The sequence below is a fragment of the Periophthalmus magnuspinnatus genome, chromosome 9 (assembly GCF_009829125.3).
Source record: "Periophthalmus magnuspinnatus isolate fPerMag1 chromosome 9, fPerMag1.2.pri, whole genome shotgun sequence".
Classification (NCBI taxonomy): domain Eukaryota; kingdom Metazoa; phylum Chordata; class Actinopteri; order Gobiiformes; family Gobiidae; genus Periophthalmus; species Periophthalmus magnuspinnatus.
This window is the reverse complement of record NC_047134.1, coordinates 6,681,327-6,702,488: the sequence shown is the minus strand read 5'-3', so window position 1 is coordinate 6,702,488 and position 21,162 is coordinate 6,681,327. Positions and strand designations below refer to the sequence as shown.

Sequence of the window (21,162 nt, the reverse complement as noted above, 5' to 3'; positions counted from 1 at the left end):
TTTATTATACCACGTGTACATCCGGCTCAAACTCCACTTTATGATGTCATAAATCTGATTAGGTGACAGTGAAATTTAAAGCAACATTACGTCACTTTACAGCTGGTGTGTGAAGGGAGACTCTATTTACATAACCCTTCAGATCAGAGTTCTCTGTAGACTTTTGCAGTGGTTCACAGGCTGTAATGGGCCCTGCTGGTGGTTTTAGTTAATACAAAGTTTAGTTTAAGTTAGACCTGGTTTACTCCTGAAGCAGACCTGGTTGTTTCTGGTTGATTTAGACCTAATTTAGATGTTGGTCTTAATCCTGCTTTCAAACTTTGATACTGGTTTAGTCCTGGTTTAGTCCTGGTTTAGTCCTGATTTAGTCCTGGTTTAGTCCTGGTTTAGTCCTAGGTTAGTTCTGGATTAGTCCTTGATTTAACCTGGTTTGGATCTGGTTTAGACCTGATTTGATCCTGGTTTAGACCTAGGTAAATCCTTAAATCCTGGTTTAGTTCTGGTTTAGTCTTGGGTTATTTCTGGTTTAGTCCTCGTTTAGTCTTGAGTTAGTTCTGGTTTGGTCCTGGTTTAGCCTGGGGTTAGTTCTGGTTTAGTCTTGGGTTAGTTCTGGTTAAGTCTTGGGTTAGTTCTGATTTAGTCCTAGTTTAGTCTTGGGTTAGTTCTGGTTTAGTCTTGGGTTAGTTCTGATTTAGTCCTAGTTTAGTCTTGGGTTAGTTCTGGTTTAGTCCTGGTTTAGTCCTGGGTTAGTTCTGGTTTAGTCTTGGGTTAGTTTTGGTTTAGTCCTTTGACCTGGTTTGGATCTGGTTTAGACCTGATTTGATCCTAGTTTAGACCTGGGCAAATCCTTAAATCCTGGTTTAATCCTGGTTTCGTCCAAATCCTTGTCTAGCCCTTAGTTTTTGGCATAGTTGTCTTTCAATCTGATTTAGACCTGGTTTAATCCTGGTTCAGATCTGATTTAGTTCTGGTTTAGTTCTGTTTCAGTCTTGGCTCAGACCTGGTTCCATGGTAGTGCTGAAGGTGGTTCAGTCCTTGTCTGACCTGGCTCAGACTCGCCAAAATGTGGTCACTTAAATCTAACAATTTAAAATCCAAATGTTTTTCTTGAAAATCAAAATTCGAAAAACATTGAAACATTATGATCCCACGTTGCATAATTATGTTTAAAATATTTATAGGCTTAAACTCCAGGACTCATTCATAACACAGTAATCCAATAGCAGCTGCTCATTGGCTCTTGGCTCACATGAAACTCAAACTCATAACATTACAGTGTCGTTCTTTTGTATTGGCTCGTCTCTTGTCTCTTCTTTCCTCTGTGACCTAAATGAGGTTTTCAGTCAATATTTGTACTTCCTGTAGTGTTAAGCTCTCTGCATATGTAACAGAACACCTCTCTCTGTGTGGGAAATGGACCCCCTTCTACTGGAGCGCAGCTTCACATGTATCGATAATAAGTCAAAGAGAAAGATACAAGTATGAGAGGAAACCACAAGCTATTTCTGTGTTCCGATCAAATGTGTCGACCTGCTGGAGCTTTGCGCACGGAGGCTTAAACATAACACGTACAGAAATGTATACTTTGAGTTTATGTAGAACCCTCCATTTTAATATTTTGGCCCATTTTGTTTCACTAATTTTGCCAGAAATGTGTAGTAGTAAAAGGGTCAAATGCAAACAGGGCCTCTAAAAGATAAAGCTGAAGGCATAAAATGTATGGACTAAGACTGTAGAAGTTGACTAAGTGTGAAGTCACTCACAGCGTTCGACTCCAGTCAAATGAGGCTCATTGAGGGTAGCAGTTACAGAAGCTAGTTTGAAGCCCAGATCCATATTAGGAATTCCGACTGCTATCATAGCAACCAAAGAGCCAATCTGGCGCAAGGCTGTTGAAGGTAACGTCCCTTCCCAACCGCACCACTGGTTTAGCAGGGAGCAGGCACTTAGCAACAGTGTCAATCAAACTTGTTGCTAACGCTAGCGAGAGCGACTTCCCGGGAAAGAAGGCGCCTGATTTGTCTGTTATTAATGTTCATGTCTTAATTTACAGACACGGTTGGACAGTAACCCTGTCTCAAGTAGAAACACTCGCAAAAGGCCCTTCTTTTAACGCACTCGCCCCCCACACACACAAATAGTATTTGCTTGAGTATAGGGCAGAAAAGAAATGACGTGGGGAAGGTTACCCGATTATTCATTCAAAGAAGAAGGAAAAAAGGAAGAATGGAGGAGGGAGAGAGAAGAGGGGGAAGAGGAGGGAGAGAAACTGAATGTTAAAACTAGTTTTAACTTCATAACTAATAACTATACAGTACTTAGTCACTCACTCATTTTACCTGCTCAATTATAAAACATTAGCTCATTGTAAGCCCCAGCTCACCCCCTCAACCCACCCCCTCAACCCACCCTAAGCTCGGATGAATATTTTATTCCTGTTTCTTGTCTTATGCTTTGTACCATGTTTGTTTGTCACTGTCTTGTCTGTATCTTTGTCTTCTTTGCATAAATTAAAAAAAATTAAAAACAAAAAAAAAACAACAACGGAAGAGCCCACTTCCTATTTGGAATGCGGCAACTAGCAGGTAGCTATGTCCATTTATATGTACAGGCTATGGTTGAGGTTTTAGTCATGTTACAGTCGTGTTTACAAATTTATAATGTCCCTGGAGTTGTGTTTTGTATCATTCCCACATCCTGCTAATTACTCTGTCTTTTATCTAAGAGTTTGATGTCATTTGGTCATAATCAAAGTTTTCCTCCATGTTTTTAAAGTCAGTTCACCTTCCTCAAAACTAATCATTTCAACAGTTAAATGACTTACACCAAGATGCATCTCGATATTTATACTAGCTTTGTTTTTATCTAGTCCATGGGCTTCACAGTGATGAGAGATTAGGACAATTGCTATGGCAAATAGTATTAGTATATGGTAGTATATATATTTTGTTTTTTGGATTGGGGAAGACTCCCCAATTTTATTCCAAGAGCTTCTTTATACAAACAGCTTCAAAAACCACCTCGTATTTTTGGATCATTCTCACATGATTGATCTGTGATAGAGTTTGACTGATCTGTGATAGAGTCTGTGATGTAAATCTATGACAGCTGATTGACAGCTGATCTAACAGGCTGGGCCCTCTAATTGGACAGCTGGCTAGGCCCTCTGATTGGACATCTGGCTGGGCGCTCTGATTGGACAGCTGGCAGGTGGGACCAGTGCAGTCGTTTTGTATCGCTTCCTGTTTGTTGGCTCTGAATTATATGATGAGAAACAGGTGTGAAAAATACATCAGTTTGGCTGAAGGAAAGAACAGGGAGAGAACCATGGATCTATTAATATAACTGGATATGCTATTGCTAGCTTAGAGCTGTCTTGAGTTGGATTAGTGGCCACTCATTGGTACTACAACAAAAAATCCCTCCTGGCCAGAAAGGGTTTTCTTCATAGAACACAATGTATTCACAAACTGCTCGTGTTCAGCTGACAGGGCACCTTTTTCTCAGCTCAAATTCCATCTCTTGTTTTACAAAACTCTTCTTAATCGTTAGGTTTGGCTACACTCTGTGTCACTCTAGCACTGATTGGTTGGAGCAGTCACGTGGTACAATATGAACGAGCATGTGAGCGATGTGAACAAGCCCAACTGTCGTGAACGAGCCACAGGTTTAGAACATGGTTCAGAAGCTCCTGGAAGCACAAACATTAGCATTTATAATTTATAATTTCTTTATTATTCCCTTGTCTCCTTTGCAGCCGCTCCGCTCGCTCTTGTCAAACTTTCATGAGGGATAGCTCAACTGTGCATGGTCCATGGGCAGGACCGGATGTACCTAGCTGGTAAAGGCTAAACTCATGAAATGCATCATTGAGCACAGCCCACTGACTTCATTGGATGCCATGTTTAGACCAGTTTAGGCTTGGGGAGAACAGGGAACTACACTCAACGCACAATAATAAAAATTGTAATAATAATTTAAAAAAAACAACTAAAATTTTATTAACCCTTGTTCATCGCTCGCAAATGTTCCTTCCATTTTGGACTTCTTGGTGTCTCTAACACATGTCTTGGAAGGGTTAGTGCTGCTAGGGTTTGGCGGGATGGAGGTGATCACGTAGGTCAGGTTACCACGGTAGTGTGTTAGTTTCTGTTGCTATGAACAGGTCTAAAATGTGATATTTCACTGTTTTATGATTTATTTTATGGTGTAAGGTGAGATAAGGCTGTAGGCGACACTTTTGTTTTTTAAAGTGACTTCTGCTAACATGCTAACACTTTTATTAACCCTGACCTTAACCATTTGACTCACTTAACTTACCACTAACTGCAGCTCAGCTGACGTAAAAAACTAAAATATTTATGTTCACCTTGCACCAAAAATATTTTTTTTTAAGCTGTAATGTTTCTAGTGGGGCAGCCACCTGATGTCAGCCACCAGATGTTGTTGCTTTGCATGAAAAATTCCACAGTATGGCATTAAACTCATGTATCTCCATTTAGACCAGGCCAAGTTACATGCCAGATCTGTGGTGAGGTGACCCTGGTTTTACATTATCATTAAAATCTCTGTGTCGTTTTAAGCTGTAGTATTGGCACTCACATATCGCTGGCTATGGAGGAGTTTCGGGACATAGACTTCGGGGACAGGTCGTAGTCGGAGTCGGAGCGGTACAAGAACGACTCCCTCCTCTGGCTGTGCACGAAGTTGGCCTGAAGGATGAGGCCCGAGCCTGGACTGGCCATGGGGTCCAGGGGGCTGCGGCCGGACGAGGTGCCATTGTCCACGTCGAAACTGCAAACACAAAACAAACAACAGACAAGCATTAGAGATGGAATGATACTAGCCAAAAAGTAGTAGTAGCAAAACATGAAGACATCTGTTTAAATGTTTTGTGAAAGACAAAAGATACATTATATGACAAAAACAATGCAGTTTCCTTCCAGACACAGAACATAAAATAAATAAACACAGGAAGAACACGCAGAGTGAAGAACACGCAGAGCGAAGAACACGCAGAGCGAAGACCACCTCATGGACACACAGGTCCTGATGGACTTTTTCATTATCAACATAAACGTTACAGTCACACTCTATACCTCTGACAAACCACACAGCTTACATTCTTTAGCTCTCAAATCTTTTCAAACAGCAGTAACTAAATATGTCCTCTGTTCATCTCCACTGCAGCAGTTAAAACAATCAACCTCCTCAACCTGTCAGTCTCTTCTTGTTCATCATAGAATCTTTTCCAGAACACCACACTCATGTTATCTTTGGCGTTTGTCTCGGTTTTAGTCAAAACATAAATTAAAATCATATCTGGCATTAAAATCATGATTACACTGCAGCATTTAAAAGTGTTGGTATTATCAGATCTGCTTCAGTGTGTTTCAAATCTCACAACATGAGATTTAAAAAAAAAAAAAAAAACTCCTCAGTTTTTTAAATCCCATGACAACGTTTCAGCTTCATAAAAGTTAAGGTTTGATCTGGAGACTTTGACCGAGTTAAAATAAATATTGGCCCTTCACTTTAAAAGGAATAATTTAAATGAATATGTAAAGTGCCTCTACTTTCAAAATCCTGAGATGGAAACACAGCAGGAGAAGGATAGTTTAGATACTTAGAAGTAGATAGAAGTACTCTCTGTACAAATTATAAATGGATAGATAAATAAATACAAAAAAAAAAAAAAAAAAACCTTGTGCAAACAAACATTTTCAACAAACTAGAATGATATTTTTAAAGATTGGCGTCAAAAACCACAGTGGTGTCATGATTATGTCAGCTGAAAATCAGACAATATCTCGTTTCCATGGAGAAGACTCAGGGCACACTAGAGGGACTATGTGTCTTGGCTGGCCTGGGAACGCCTTAGGGTCCCACCGGAGGAGCTGGAGAACGTTTCTCGGGTGAAGTGGGGAAGTCTGGGAGTCCCTGCTTAGACTACTGCCCCCAGGACCCAGTCCCGGATTACAGGAAGAAATGGATGGATTTAAATGATGTAATAAAGGTTAGGATTAGGTAAATTAAAATAAAACCTGCAGATATATGGATTATTATGGAACAAACACCCAGAACTCGTGTTTAAGACTTCTTTGCTTCTATCCTTCCATGTTTCTTTTTACAGTCACTGAAAGAAAATTGTTTAATTTTAAAAGTTCACATCCGTCACGTGAGTCACAGCCTGAAAAGAGGTTTTAAGAGAACGCTCTTATATGAGAAGAACGAGTCACAGCCTAAAGAAGAGAACGCTCTGACATGAGGACAAGTCCACATCAGCGATCACAGACCAACACAATATTTACAACAAACAAGAAAGAGATGAAAATAAAAACATGTCTGCTCTGTGATAACATGAGGTCATCATCATCATTGAGCTTGTGGCCCCGTGTCATTACGGTGAGCCGCTTACAGCTGCCTAAGACAAGATGATCAGGTAAAGCTAACAGCTACAAAGGTCTCTGCTTTTAATAGTCACATTCAGAAGTGTGAGATGTCATTAATATAGAGCAGAGCAGTTAAAGGAGCTGTATGTAATATGTTGAGAATGAGACACACTTGGACGTGTCTCTATCTGCAGGTTCAGGCTCTGGACACAGGCTCAGTTTTGATCGTGATAGAATGTTATTTGAAAATTAGACAAAGATTGTCTGGACTTATTCAGAAGAAACAAAACTTGGTTCAAACGTTGATATTTTTGGTCAGTACAAACAAATATGGCATTGAAATCTCTGGTACTATGTTCATCACAAACTTTTCCATTTAAATGAGGCCATGTTATTGCTTTTCCTGGAATGTTCCACGGTATGGCCTTACATTTAGCAATCCCTATGGAAACAAACTACTACAAGGTCAAGATACAGTTCAGATCTGTGGAGGGGCGACCCTGTTCACTAGCCCTGTGTCGTCATGGTGAGCTGCTTACATCGGCCTAAGAAGAAGAGGAGATTGATCAGGTGAAGCTAGAAGACTGACGCAGTGGGGACATCTGCAGCATCACCACGGTTACCACACAATCCCATAATCTCCCTGGGCAGGAGGAGGTAAAGAGGGGATTCCCTCTGAGCACACTGGGTTAGTTTACTTGCTGTTAGTTTACTTGCTGTTAAATGCACCAGATGTAGAAATGAAGAAATAGAAATACAAATCCAACAGGACTGATGAGAGTCAGGTAAATGTTTTACATCAATGTAAAAAAAAAAAAAAAAAAAAAAAAAAAAAAAATTTGGCAAAACTAATATTGCAACTCTATGCAACCTCATAACAGAAAGCTAACAGCTGTTTACAAATACCCAATGCATTTAGAGGAAAAATGGCAAAACAAAGGCACAGCGTTACTCTTTCCCACAGACTGTATGTATAAATGGGCTAAACTAATGTGCTAGCTGCCACATTAACAGCTGGTACAAACAGGAAGTGAGCATGGGCACAAAGTTGAGGTCAGGTTGCAGTTCACTTTCTATGTAAAAAGCATCACTTCTCTCTCTGTAACTGCTGCTGTCAAACTTGTCATTTTGGTCTTTAAATGTTCGTATAAACCTGCTCTACATGATCCTGGTGACTTTATTTTGCTATTGTGTCCATTTGATTTACAGACATGATTACGGACGGATATGAAATCAATAATAATCCCAGAGATTGCTCCCACTAGCGTTAGAAACAGGTTTGAGTGCCCGCCTCCTGCCAAACCAGCAGTGTGAGCAGTAAAGGCGCGTGTACCTTCAACATCCTTGCTCCTGACTGACTCTTTGGTTTTCACGCTCAGATTTCCAAATATGCTCCTAGTTGCCACTATAACTGCTGGTCTAGCTTTATTTTGTTGGTCCCTTGGTTCACTTCTATTATAAAGTCTATGATCTTTCTTCACAACAGTTTTCTTTCCAGAACATTTGCACCTTCAGTTTTTCCAGGAGTGAGGTTTCTTTAGATAAGATTCCATTAACAGCATTAACTTAAAACCTGCAGAGTCAGCCATCCAGGGCCCAATGTCTGTGTAATCCGTCCAGGGCCAGCCCTAGCTTTCAGGGGAGGCTATGCAGAATGTGCCTTTGGGCCGCTTGGCAGTGGATGTACTGGGCTCAGCTATTGGTTCCTTGTATTCGACAACATTATGACCATGCTCTTATCACCTTTTCCAATTGTGTTCTATTCATATGACCAAAAGCCAATAATATTTTATGCTAACTTCTAAAACAGCCATTCAGAAGTACCTCCAGCGGTCTCAGCGCAGCTCGGGCGTGTAAACACATAGATAAAATAAATGTAGGCAGCAGATATTTTGCTATTTATATAAAAAAAAATTAAAAAAATGTAATCTTTATAGAGGGATATTAGGCTGAGCACTGTTTCTAGTATAACTCACATATTATATTATTTTCAATACAAACATACGGGCTCTTGGGGGCCCCTCTGGTGGCCTTGGGGCCCTAAGCAGCTGCTTAGTCTGCTTATAGGTGGGCCGGCCATGAATCCCTCAGTTGTCCAGGTCTGATCCAGGGCCTGGGCTTTCAACCAAAACTACTGATAATGGTTTTATACATTTCATATGGTTACATACAACAAATGTCTAGTTTTTGAAATGATTAACCCTCTAATCCCCATGCTCATTCCTAGTTCACTCAAGCATAAAAATAATCTGAAATCAAAAGAACATTCTAGATCAGATGTGATGCCTTAATGAACGTTTCTGTGAGTGTTTCAGAAGGAGCCTCACGGAAGGAGGTGGAAACAGGCTTGCCTCGTTTGGCTGAGACAGTTTTAGACACATTTACACCATGTTCTTTGGGTTACAGGGGCGGGGCTAAACAGGAAGCAGCCAATGACAATCATACTTCCTCCCACATGGACAAAGCAGTGCCAGAACTAACACATGTATTATGAATGAGCCTCCGCGCTCAGGCCTGCAGACCACTGTGTACACTCAGGCTACGGACTCAGCAAGATAATACAGCAATAAAAGACGTGATCAGAATCAGAAAACTTTGATTGTAAACTTTAAAAATGAAAACAAATAAAATTTGAATTTCACGAAAAAAATTAGATTAATATTAGATCTCCTCCTCCCCAGATGCCTCATCAGAAAGTCTATTACTATTTCAACAAGTTCAACAAAAGAAAATAGTTATGTGTGTGGTTTTCTTTTGTTTGATCTTATTTCAATTGTGCTTCAACATTTTGAAAACACAAGACATGGCTTTAGCCTTGAAGGTGCCTCCTTTAAGAGAAAGTTATAGCCTTGCCTGGAATGTTTCAGTGTACGGCATTAAACTTATGTCACCATGGAAATAAGCGAGTGATACAACCCGTTCAGGAGAGGAAACCGCTGTAAGAATGGTACATATATGCACACACACACACACATACACACACACCCCCACACACACATCACACACACAGACACACCCCCACAGACACGCACACACATATCACACACACATGCACACACACCCCACACACACACACACACACACACACACACTGTTCTGTCTGTTCACAAAGGGTTTCCAGGAACAGAAGCCTGGTCTCTCTCCTTCTGCTCTCAGTAAACAGAACCTGCAGAGTCAGAGCCTGAAATAGTGCCACGAAATCACTGTAGTCTTAAATAATGCACGTCTCACCAAAGTCAATATTTCATGTTCTACAGGCCCCCGAAACTCTCTCTCACTTGACCCCTAACCTTTGATCTCTGAAAAAGCAGCAGCCATGTTCCCTCACACAGCAGAATTCTGGATGGAGTAGATTGTGTCTTTCTCACATTACGTCACTTTAAAATAATATACACGCATGAACATAAATCTAAAACAGCAGTTTGACCTTTTTCAGGTGAAGAAAATTAAATAATGCAATTTGTTTATATGTACGAATATAAATCCCACAAAAAACAGCACATTGAAATCATGTGCAGTTTTTATTCATCGATCTGCTCAGACCAATTTCTGTTATTGTGTCCTTGAGCAAACACTCACATCATCTAATATGAATGTGGTGTGTGAGTGTTGGTGGAGGTCAGAGGAGCTGATGGCACAGATTGGCAGCCTTGCTTCAGTCAGTGTGCCCCAGGGCAGCTGTGACTACAATAGAAGCGCTCACCAGACAGAGTCTGGACTGTACAGTGGTATGTAAAGGCTTCAGTATAAGTGTAACAGTGTAAAACGTTCTATGTTCAAATCTTTTGTATAATATTGTCAACACAGAGCTTTCGTAACTTAGGTGTCGAACCAGGTTTGTACTGATCCACTGAACATCTCCAAAACAATAACTGTGATATTACTAGTGGTTCAGTACATCCACCAGCTCCACTTCAAAGTCTCCAAAATTCCACTGACCAGTCTGCAGCTCCAGGCCCCATAAAAGTCACATCCCAGATAAGGCTTATCTCAGACCCCATGAGATTCACTCCCCATGTGACTTGGTTAGGTGCTGTTCAAGTCCTCGTCGAGTCCTGGCTTTGTACTGGCTTAGTCGTAGTTTCATTTTAACACTCATGTGGTGAGTGAGAATGCACCCTCAGAGACTTACTCAGAATGGAAGTATTTTTACATCAAATAATATACTACTTTAGTATGAGTAAAAAGTATAGAGTAAAAGTACTTCAGTCTAACCGATACTCTCTGACTCTAGGCCCTTTTAGCAGCTCTAGACTGGAGCACTGGATGTGTGTAGTTCCTTAACGTGAGCGGCTGGAACAAGATCTCATTTTTTAAAAGAACAGAAGTTTTTTCTTTCTTTTTTAAATCTGAATCGCTGGTCATATAATTTTAGAAATTTCTTTTTAGCAGACAAAACAGTGATGTCCTGTGTAATCTGCCTTATGTATCAGAAAAGTTAATATTTTAATATGTGTTAATGAGCGATGTTTTTAGCACAGCCTCATGATAATGTAGACTTCCTCTTGTTGCAGCTGCAGATGGAGAGTAACAGACACGCACACACACACACATACATATGCAGACACATACACACATACATACATACACACACACACAGGTTTTCGCTCCCATGATCCTAAAAAACAGGAAACAAACATAAAAACTTTTAACACTACAATGCACAACTTTATTTATTTGGGTTTTTTTTTTCAATAATTTAAGAGAGAAATGGAACTGGCCCTTCGGCATTATATTTCTTGGAGTTAAGATATTTCTCAGAATTTTTTTCATAATCACTTATGTGGTCTTTAAACATTCTGTCGTAACGGGCGTGTGTAGCGGACCAAGGGATGCAGACTCGGGGCAGATTTACAGTATTTATTGTAACAATAGAACAAAGTACGAACAGCGGATGATCTGGAGGTGAGCAGGTGAGCAGGAACACAGGAAACACAGGGATCGGGGACATGAAGGGACCACAGGACGACAGGCAGACCAGACGGGCATAGGGCAGAGCGGGCAGGAGACATCCAGGGCCGGAGCACGACAGGAACACAGGGATGACAGGAACGCAGGCACGACAGGCACAAGTGAGGACGACAAACACAGCACAAACAGGGTGAGTACAAACAGACGATCTCGCCCTGAGTGTCTTTCCCCATCTCCTCTTATCCATGGCAGGTGTGGTGATTAGCCAGATGGAGAGCAGGTGCGCGCGGGAGGAGCCGAGAGCTCCGCCCAGCTCCAGGTACAGGCAGGTGAGGGAGGGGGAAGAGCACACAGGGAGGAAAACCAGGAGCGGACAGTGCGGATCATGACACATTCAGTTTTATCATTCTGAACATCTCCAAAACAACAACTGTGATATTACCAGTTTTTCAGTACATCCACCAACTCCACTTCAAAGTCTCCAAAAACTCCACTGAGTCTGCAGCCCCAGGCCCCAGAGAAGTCACCTCCCAGATAAGGCTTTAAGGCCCTGGGGCCAGAGGAGCAGAGCTCGGCCTCATGAGAGTCACTACACAGATGGACTTTGATGTCAGGGGCCCAACGATATGTTAGCTCAGACGGCTAATGCGTTATAGCATAGCATTAGCAACATGGCTGGGAAGCACAGTATCCCTCACGATTCAATACGATTCCCGATATGATACTTTTACATCTCTGTGATTCATGTGATAATGCAAGAATGTGAATTATGCCTTTTTTAAATTTTTTATAAAAAAGCATTTTTTGTGAAACCAAAATCTGCAAAAACATGAAATACACAAATGTAATGATCCAAACAAAAGATCAGACGAAACCCTCAAAAGCATGTTTCCTTTCTCTGGCGCAAAATAAACTTTTACTTTGACTTCTGCTTACGACACAACAACAGCCAAAACTGCAGCCTCTAACCCTCAAGTTATAAATGATTACTCAAGCACTCCTGGTACCATGAGTCACTGCAACAGCACTGAGCCAGAAACATCTCAGAAATTCATCTCAGAAACTCATCTTAGAAACATCTCAGAAACATCTCAGAAATGGAAACATCCCAGAAACGGAAACATCCCAGAAACTCTTCTCAGAAACAGAAACACCTCAGAACAGAAACATTCAAAAATATTCCAATATTACCGATTATAACACAGTGTGTTTGAACAGTAATTATTAGTTACAAATATTTTTGCATGTTAGCATGCTATTGCTGCTTGCGTTACAGTTACAGCAAACTCTAGTTTCTGAGAGTTGTGAATGATAAACTCATCCAGCTGAATGATTAGGATGCTCTGAATGAATAAGGTAAGACAGGAATAATTTTGGACCATTGCAAACTTTAAAATGAACTAGTTCCGTTTTTTGGGAGTTTTAAAACAGCAAAAATGAGATACAGATACTTTAAATGTTGAATACTTAAAGAAAACAGAGGGTTTGGTGGAGATAGGAGCTGAGATTATGAAGCGACTGCAGCACGTGTAATTCTCTTGAGAAAATGTATCTTTGGGTTTTCTCACAGGCTTCAGATTTCATTAGAACTAAAGAGAAGAAGTTTGTTTCCAGGCTGTGGCCCCACAACAGCAGCAGAACACGTAAGGCTCAGACTGTGGCCCCATCATAGACTTTATAAAAGGAGTGTGATGCCACCCATAGCCATAGACTTCAAAGAAAGAAGGCAGCTGATTTGTCTGTTATTTATATTCATATCTTGATTTACGAACACAATAGTGAAATAAAAACATCAGGATCACGTAGAGCGGGTTAATACGAACACAGACTAAAGCCAGTTCTAAAGTCAGGTCTACATCCAGGTCTAAATCCAGGTCTAAATCCAGGTCTAAATCCAGGTCTAAATCCAGGTCTAAATCCAGGTGTAAACCAAATCCAAACAATGTCTAAAATCCCTTCTTGATTCAGTTGTTCTCTTGCATCTGACATTAAAGGACAAATCCATAACCTAGTTCCAAACTCCCTAACTGTTTTTTTCAATGGTGAACTGTGATGATGTAAATACAGATAAGCAAAAGTCTTGTTGTGTGTCACCCGAGGACATTAAGACAGAAGATTAATATGAGTTTATGGAGGACTAAACCAGGACTAAATCAGGACTAAACCAGGACTATCCAGGACTAAATCAGGTCTAAACCAGGTCTAAACCAGGTCTAAACCAGGACTAAACCAGGAATAACCAGGACAAAACCAGGTCTAAATCAGGACGAAACCAGATCTAAACCAGGACTAAACCAGGTTTAAACCAGGGCTCAACTAGGACCTGGTTTACCAGGACTAAATCAGGAAGACAAGTTTGTGAAGTCGATCCCAAACTGATAATGAGCAGGTTCAACATTTGTGGATCAGAAGTTTGGAGACTTATTTTAAAAACTGTCAATCTCTCATACATCGACCCCTCCTAATAATCCAATTCTAGGGCGTCATTCAAAATATAAACAGGAGATAGTGAAACCAGAGCAGTTTGCGTGCTGTGTAGAATGCTGAGATGATGCTGTTCGTCTGTCATAGGCGCTGTATTGTTTTGTGCGAGTTTAAAGGCAGAATTCAGACAAACAGAGAGATGAGTCAGGGGCCTAGATGAAAGAAAGAGTGAGAACAGGAGTGACAGGACACAGGGGAGGTCAAGGTCTGCTGTCTAAGGCCTCGCATTGTTCACTCGGCCATCACTCCGAGAACAATACAAATACAAAGTCTCTGCTTCAGACACAGGTGAGGTCTTTAGGCCTTTACACCTTAATGGCGGCTAATAAACATGAGCAAAGGCTTCATGACGAGCAAATCGTTTATTAAGAATGATCCAGGCTCAGTAACTTCATAAAGGGCTCATGTTTAGGGTTAGGGTCATGGTTTGGTTTAGGGTCACAGTTTTTTGTTTGGGTTGGGGTCAAGGTTTGGGTCATGTTTAGGGTTAGAGTCATGGTTTGGGTTAGGATCAGGGTTTGGGTCATGTTTAGGGTTAGGGTCCTGGTTAGGGTCAAGTTTAGGGTTAGGTTCAGAGTTTGGGTCATAGTTTGGGTTAGGGTCTAGGCCAGGGTTTAGTTTAGGGTCCAGGTTAAGGTCATGTTTAGGTTTAGGGTCAGGGTTTGGGTCATGTTTAGGGTTAGGGCTCATGGTTTGGAGGGTTGGAGGACACGTCACCTGCTCGAATTAACAACCATTAGCTTTAGCTTTAGCATCTATAATGTGTCATAGATCAATTTAAAACTACAAAAAGAAACCACATTAATGCAAAGAGACACACAACCTGTTCATACACTAAATATGAAGTTTATCTGGTAAATAACTGGAGCTGGTTTTGTTATGATCTAAAAGATACCATTCCAAAGCTGTTCTTCTCTCACCCACACAGCTGAACCCTGCACCTGTCTTTTTGTTTCATCCATCTCTTTGCTCCATTTCTCTCACTGTCGCTCACTTTTTTGCAATATTTGGTGAAAATACTTCATATGAAACTGAGGAATTTGAAAGTAGTTTTTATGAATCATCAGCGCTTCACAATCAGAACAGTGAGTCTATCATCCCACCCATTAAACCAAACACTCACAAATTAACTATATATATTTTAACTACTCACTGCTCAAGAGAAGAGCCAGTCTCTACACTCACCTGAAGGATTATTAGAAACACCATACTAATACGGTGTTTGACCCCCTTTCGCCTTCAGAACTGCCTTAATTCTACGTGGCATTGATTCAACAAGGTTCTGAAAGCATTCAGAAATGTTGGCCCATATTGATATTGGAGCATCTTGCATCTTGCAGTTGATGGACATTTGTGGGATGTTCATCCAGGGCACGAAGCTCCCGTTCCACCAAATCCCAAAGATGCTCTATCGAGTTGAGATCTGGTGACTGTGGGGGCCATTGTAGTACAGTGAACTCATTGTCATGTTCAAGAAACCAATTTGAAATGATTCGAGCTTTATGACATGGTGCATTATCCTGCTGGAAGTAGCCATCAGAGGATGGGTACATGGTGGTCATGAAGGGATGGACATGGTCAGAAACAATGTTCAGGTAGCCCGTGGCATTTAAACGATGCCAAAATGGCACTAAGGGACCTAAAGTGTGCCAAGAAAACATCCCCCACACCATTACACCACCACCACCAGCCTGCACAGTGGTAACAAGGCATGATGGATCCATGTTCTCATTCTGTTTACGCTGTCTTACTCTGTCTATCATTTGAATGTCTCAACAGAAATCGAGACTCATCAGACCAGGCAACATTTTTCCAGTCTTCAACTGTCCAATTTTGGTGAGCTCGTGCAAATTGTAGCCTCTTTTTCCTATTTGTAGTGGTGAGTGGTACCCGGTGGGGTCTTCTGCTGTTGTAGCCCATCCGCCTCAAGGTTGTGCGTGTTGTGGCTTCACAAATGCTTTGCTGCATTTCTCGGTTGTAACAAGTGGTTATTTCAGTCAACGTTGCTCTTTCAGCTCTTTCGTTGCTCTGTCAGCTTGAATCACTCGGCCCATTCTCCTCTGACCTCTAGCATCAACAAGGCATTTTTGCCCACAGGACTGCCGCATACTGGATGTTTTTCCCTTTTCACATCATTCTTTGTAAACCCTAGAAATGGTTGTGCTTGAAAATCCCAGTAACTGAGCAGATTGTGCAATACTCAGACCGGCCCGTCTGGCACCAACAACCATGCCACGCTCAAAATTGCTTAAATCACCTTTCTTTCCCATTCTGACATTCACTTTGGAGTTCAGGAGATTGTCTTGACCAGGACCACACCCCTAAATGCATTGAAGCAACTGCCATGTGATTGGTTGATTAGATAATTGCATTAAGGAGAAATTGAGCAGGTGTTCCTAATAATCCTTTTGGTGAGTATATAAAACACATAGAAATACAAATGAAACTGTCGCCTGTCCGTTACTCTCAACCAATCACAACTTGCCACCTTTACCTCTCAACCAATCACATGAAACCATTAATACAGTACCTGATTTTTGCTAAAACTAGAAGTTCATTGATTTTACAATTTGCAGTGGTCCAAACGTATTCTTCACTTACCTTATGAAATCTGAGCATTCTAATTATTCACCATGATGAATTTATAAGCATTTTTCACAACTATCCGAGGCCAGAGCGAAGGTTGGGCATCACACCATACTGCTAACAACAACAACTAGCATGCTAACAGTGCAGCAATATTACTTCCTGATTCACTGGCAATAAAAACGCTTTAGAGTTAGATGCAGACAGCACACAGCAGTCTCATTTTGACCCTAATGGTGTTTAAAATAACCAGGTACTGTCACTTTAACATGCTCTTTACCTTGGCATAGCGTTAGCTGCTTTAACAAACTCAGTATCTTCAGACAGACTTCGTGTGTCAGCAGCCTCTGATAAACCTGAACAGGCCTCAAAAGGATCTGAGAAAAACTCTCATTCCTCCATGACCCTCTGCTCAAACTTCGCTTCATTCCCACAGGTATGAGCTAACAAACACGAGTTAGCAAACATCCAGAGACTTGTGCCTGTCTAAGACTTTAGCTGATGTCGTCTGAATCTTGTGCATATTTATAGAACTGTTGAAAACTGAGCCACGCTCTAATGTAGCTGTAGCCACTGATGTTTACGCAGTCACCAGCAGCACAAGTAGAGTCAGATCAGACCAGATCAGGAGGGTCCGATACCTGCGGGAGTCACTGGTACAGTTCAGGAGATATTTCAACCTATACAATAATGAAAGGAAAAGGCAGTGGGTACGATATCTGCTTCACCCCATGGAGAACTTTTTGCTTCGCCAGGAATGTTCCACAGTATAACTTTAAACATATTTATCTCCAGTGGATCTGTGGAGAGGCGACCCAACTCCCAACCTCTTTTTAGCAATAACAAACACCTGTAATAGGGTTAATGCCATACTGTTGAACATTGCATGCAAAATCATAGCAAGCAGGTGGTGGACCCTTCACTAGTGCCCTTCAAAAGTGAGATAACATTAAAAAGCTAACTTCGGAAACATTCTTTAAAATGTTGTTAGCATCAATATACAGCATCTTTTCATAATGTGTTTTTTAGCCTTGAAAAGGAAATCACAGCCACGCAGAGAACATGCAAATTGCTCCCATAAGACCTCACTCTGCCCAGGAAACAAACCTCAGTCTGCTTAATATAAAATGTTTTACAAGCATAAAACAGAATCAAATGAGCTCATAAAGACACAAAAACAGGTAGGACTTGTGCAGAAGTGTCCACTATAAAGAGAAGATGCTGGTAAGGTGAAAGTACATTTATTTCGTACGATATTAGGACACGCTGTTAGGAGCAAGGACACAGAGAGAGAGAGACAGCAGATAGCCGCCTCCATCTGTGTGTGGATGTGTGTGTGTGTGTGTGTGTAGGGGTGTGTGTGTGTGTGCGGATGTGTTTATGTGTGTGTGTGAACATGTAGGGGTGTGTGTGTGCGTGTGTGGGGGTGTGTATGTATGTGTGTGGACGTGTATATATGTCTGCATGTGTGGACGTGTATATGGTGTGTGTATCTGTGTGTGTGTAGACGATTTACGACTCTGGTCCACCCATGTGTGGGTTGATCCTTGACCAAAAGGCTGTAACTTTTAGAGATGCGACACGTTTCGTCGCAGGTGAGACGCTGGTGTTCGAGCTGTTTTGTGCTGAGTTTAATTAAAAGCCGTTTGTCCCAGAGACGACAGGAATTTTAGGAATGTCTAAAGTCTAATAATCTTTCCACTGAGGAAAAGGTCAGGCATTCAAAAGCGTCACTGAGAAATAAATAGGTTTGGTATGTGCAAGACTAAATAACTGAGGTTAAAGGTGCACTTTGTAACTTTTCTTCTTATTTACATGGAAACGCCATTGACGGGAATTTATGGCATTAAACGTATTTATCAAACACTTTAATCACAGCTGAGAAAACTTAAAAATCACGGAAACATTCTTATGAGCTAGCTCGCTTCTCCACAGATCTGACCTGTAACTTGGCCATACTCGTCTCCATGGAGATAAATCAGTAAAATGTTCAAAGCTATAATATCTCCATGTAGTCAAGCAGGTGACCCACTCTTCACCAGTAAAAAGTTCCACAGTACGGCTTTAGATGAGACAAACAAAATTATAATGCTGTTTTTGCATTACTGTCACACTCTGGTACCTTTCATGACGCGGTATACATTTTAATAATTGACCACCTGCGTTGCCATGGGAAACACTCCCACGGTGAATTGGCAGATTTCATGTTTCAACGCTGTTCTCGTCACTACCTCCTGTGTTTGTTGTGATGACTGGACCAATGTGGGTCAAGTGTTTCCCCAGAAAACAACAACAAAGGAGCCACTCAAATCAGACCAGGCTGAAACATATTTATACGTATTTACGAATTAGGAGCATTTTTATTTTAAGTCACAAAATATATATGGATGTGATGATGTCACATCCATGACGTCATGACGTCATGTCTCTGGAATAAAAATACTGTTACTCAGATTACTGCTTATCCTCAGTAGCAACATCTCTATATATTTTTATACAGTTTGTTCTCAGTCTGGCCCCACATCCTCTGTTGCGTCTCAAGCCCAAACACGATCGTCCAATCAGATCTGTTTATTTAAGTGATGCATGTGAAACGAAGGAGCTCACTGGCCACCTATCCAGAAATCCTCAATGTTTTTCAGCCCTTGTGATATGTTTCCTTTATTATTTCCAGTATAAACAGACCATGCCTGTCCCTGATTGGCTAATCCACCTGTCAATCATGGTCATTATCATTAGGCATGATTATTTAAATTAATATTTACAAAAAGGGGGTTAGCTCTGTGTCGTTGTCGAGTAAAGGTTGGGGTCAGGGTCTGGCTTTGAAATGTTGGTTGACGTTACAGGGCGAGGGTTGGATTCTGGCTGAGGTTAAAGGGTGAGGGTTAGATTCTAGTTGAGGTTAAAGGGTAAGGGTTGGATTCTGGTTGAGATTAAAGGGCGAGGGTTAGCTTCTGGTTGAGGTTACAGGGGGACGGTTAAATTCTTGTTGAGGTCAGGGCTAGGGCAAACGTAGAGATTGTGAATTTTTACTTTCAAAAATATCTTTTAAATGTGAGAAAACAGCGGAACAGAGGAACATAGCACTCCCATACATAAGTATACATAGTAGTTAATAGTTCTGTCCTGTAGCACATCCCGTCACACACAGCTTTATTCTGTGCTCACAGGGAAATCAGAGCACTTTCTAACAGATGCACATAAGTGGAGCAGACGTGTTCAGTAATGGACACGTATGAGGTGAAACGTCTCCGTCTGCAGGATCTGGACAGCTGATTTTTTACTCAAGCAGCGGCTTTCTTTCTTTCTTAGGTCGTGACACTAGTTTTACGCTCCACTGTCCCTCAGCCATTCAGAAACGCCAGTCAATCATGAACGACACACAAAGATGTTACCATGGCGACGCCGCGTCATCTGCAGGCTAACGCACGCCGCAAACCGTCTTCCTGACCAGGTATGGACAAACAATGCGAGCGCACACGTAACAGGGCTGGAAATGGAAAGAGCACAACCTTCAACTCACAGACAAACTGCAGATGCGCTCATGTTAGAGGGAGAGATTGAGGGAGGGTTTGAGAGGGAATGTTTGAGGGAGGGTTTGAGAGGGAAGGTTTGAGGGAGAGCGTTTGAGGGAGAGTTTGAGAGGGAAGGTTTGATGGAGAGTGTTTGAGGGAGAGTTTGAGAGGGAAGGTTTGATGGAGAGTGTTTGAGGGAGAGTTTGAGAGAGAAGGGTTGACGGAAAACGTTTGAGGGAGAGAGTGAGAAGAAGAGTTTGAGAGAAAGAGTTTGAGAGGGAGGATTTGAGAGAGAGATTGAGGGAGTTTGAGAGATTTTGAGGCAGAGTTTGAGGGAGAGATTGAGAGAGAGTTTGAGGGAGAGTTTGAGGGAGATATTGAGGAAGAGAGTTTGAGAGGGAGAGACTAAAGGAAGGCGAAGGAGAGTTTGAGAGAGACTGAAGGAGTGTTTGAGGGAGAGATTGAGAGGGAAGTTTTGAGGGAGAGACTGAGGGAGCGTTTGAGAGGGAAGGTTTGAGGGAGAGATTGAGGGAGAGTTTGAAAGGAAAGATTTCAGTGAGAGTTTGAAGGAGAGATTGAGAGGGAGGGATTGAGAAGGAGAGTTTGAGAGAAAGGCTGAGGGAGGGTATGAGGGGAGAGTTTGAGAAGGAAAGATTGAGGCAGGGATAGAGAGAGAGTTTGAGGGAGAGATTGAGAAGGACAATTTGATAAGGAGAGTTTTAGGGAGAGAGTTTGATGGAGAGATTGAGACGGAGAGTTTGAAAAGGAGAGTTTGATGGAGAGGGAGGGTTTGAGAGAGAGTTTAAGAGAGTTTGAGGGAGAGTTTGAGGGAGTGATGTAAACATGAGATCCAGGGGCTCATGTTTACATGACTCCGCCATATGTCATGCTTATTTATTTATTTATAATTTGTGGACTTCCTGGTTGTTGTCACTGTCTACACTTTATAAATAGGTTGACAACTGGTTCTTCTTAAAGCCATATTATGTAACTTTTAGCCCAAAAAATAGACTATTCAAAATTCATAGACTATTCCCATAATAGAATAATATACTTTTTATTGTACTAGAAAACACAAGAAAAACATGGGTCCTTACTATGCGGGCTTGCATCTCCACAAACCTGATGCTCGTTTGGTCTGCTTTTTCCATGGAATTGTTAGGAATGTTCTGGAGTATGGTTTTAACTTTCTATCTCAATGGAATCATGCTCCAGAAAATTACATACTGCACCTATAAATGTTCTATATCATTTTAATGTTTTCAAATCCTTTT

The 21,162-nt window shown here is 41.4% G+C and overlaps 1 protein-coding gene across 4 annotated transcripts in view; it reads right to left on the bottom strand.

Annotated features, from left to right (window-relative positions):
- Positions 1-21,162, bottom strand: part of pde4d (phosphodiesterase 4D, cAMP-specific) — a 311,873-nt gene that overhangs the window by 53,754 nt on the left and 236,957 nt on the right. For all 4 annotated transcript variants that reach the window (XM_055224395.1, XM_055224393.1, XM_033972437.2 and 1 more), the window contains exon 2: positions 4,603-4,794. In XM_055224395.1, the coding sequence (XP_055080370.1) occupies positions 4,603-4,745 (143 nt within the window). In that variant the 5' untranslated portion in view covers positions 4,746-4,794. The remainder of the gene's footprint in view (positions 1-4,602; positions 4,795-21,162) is intronic.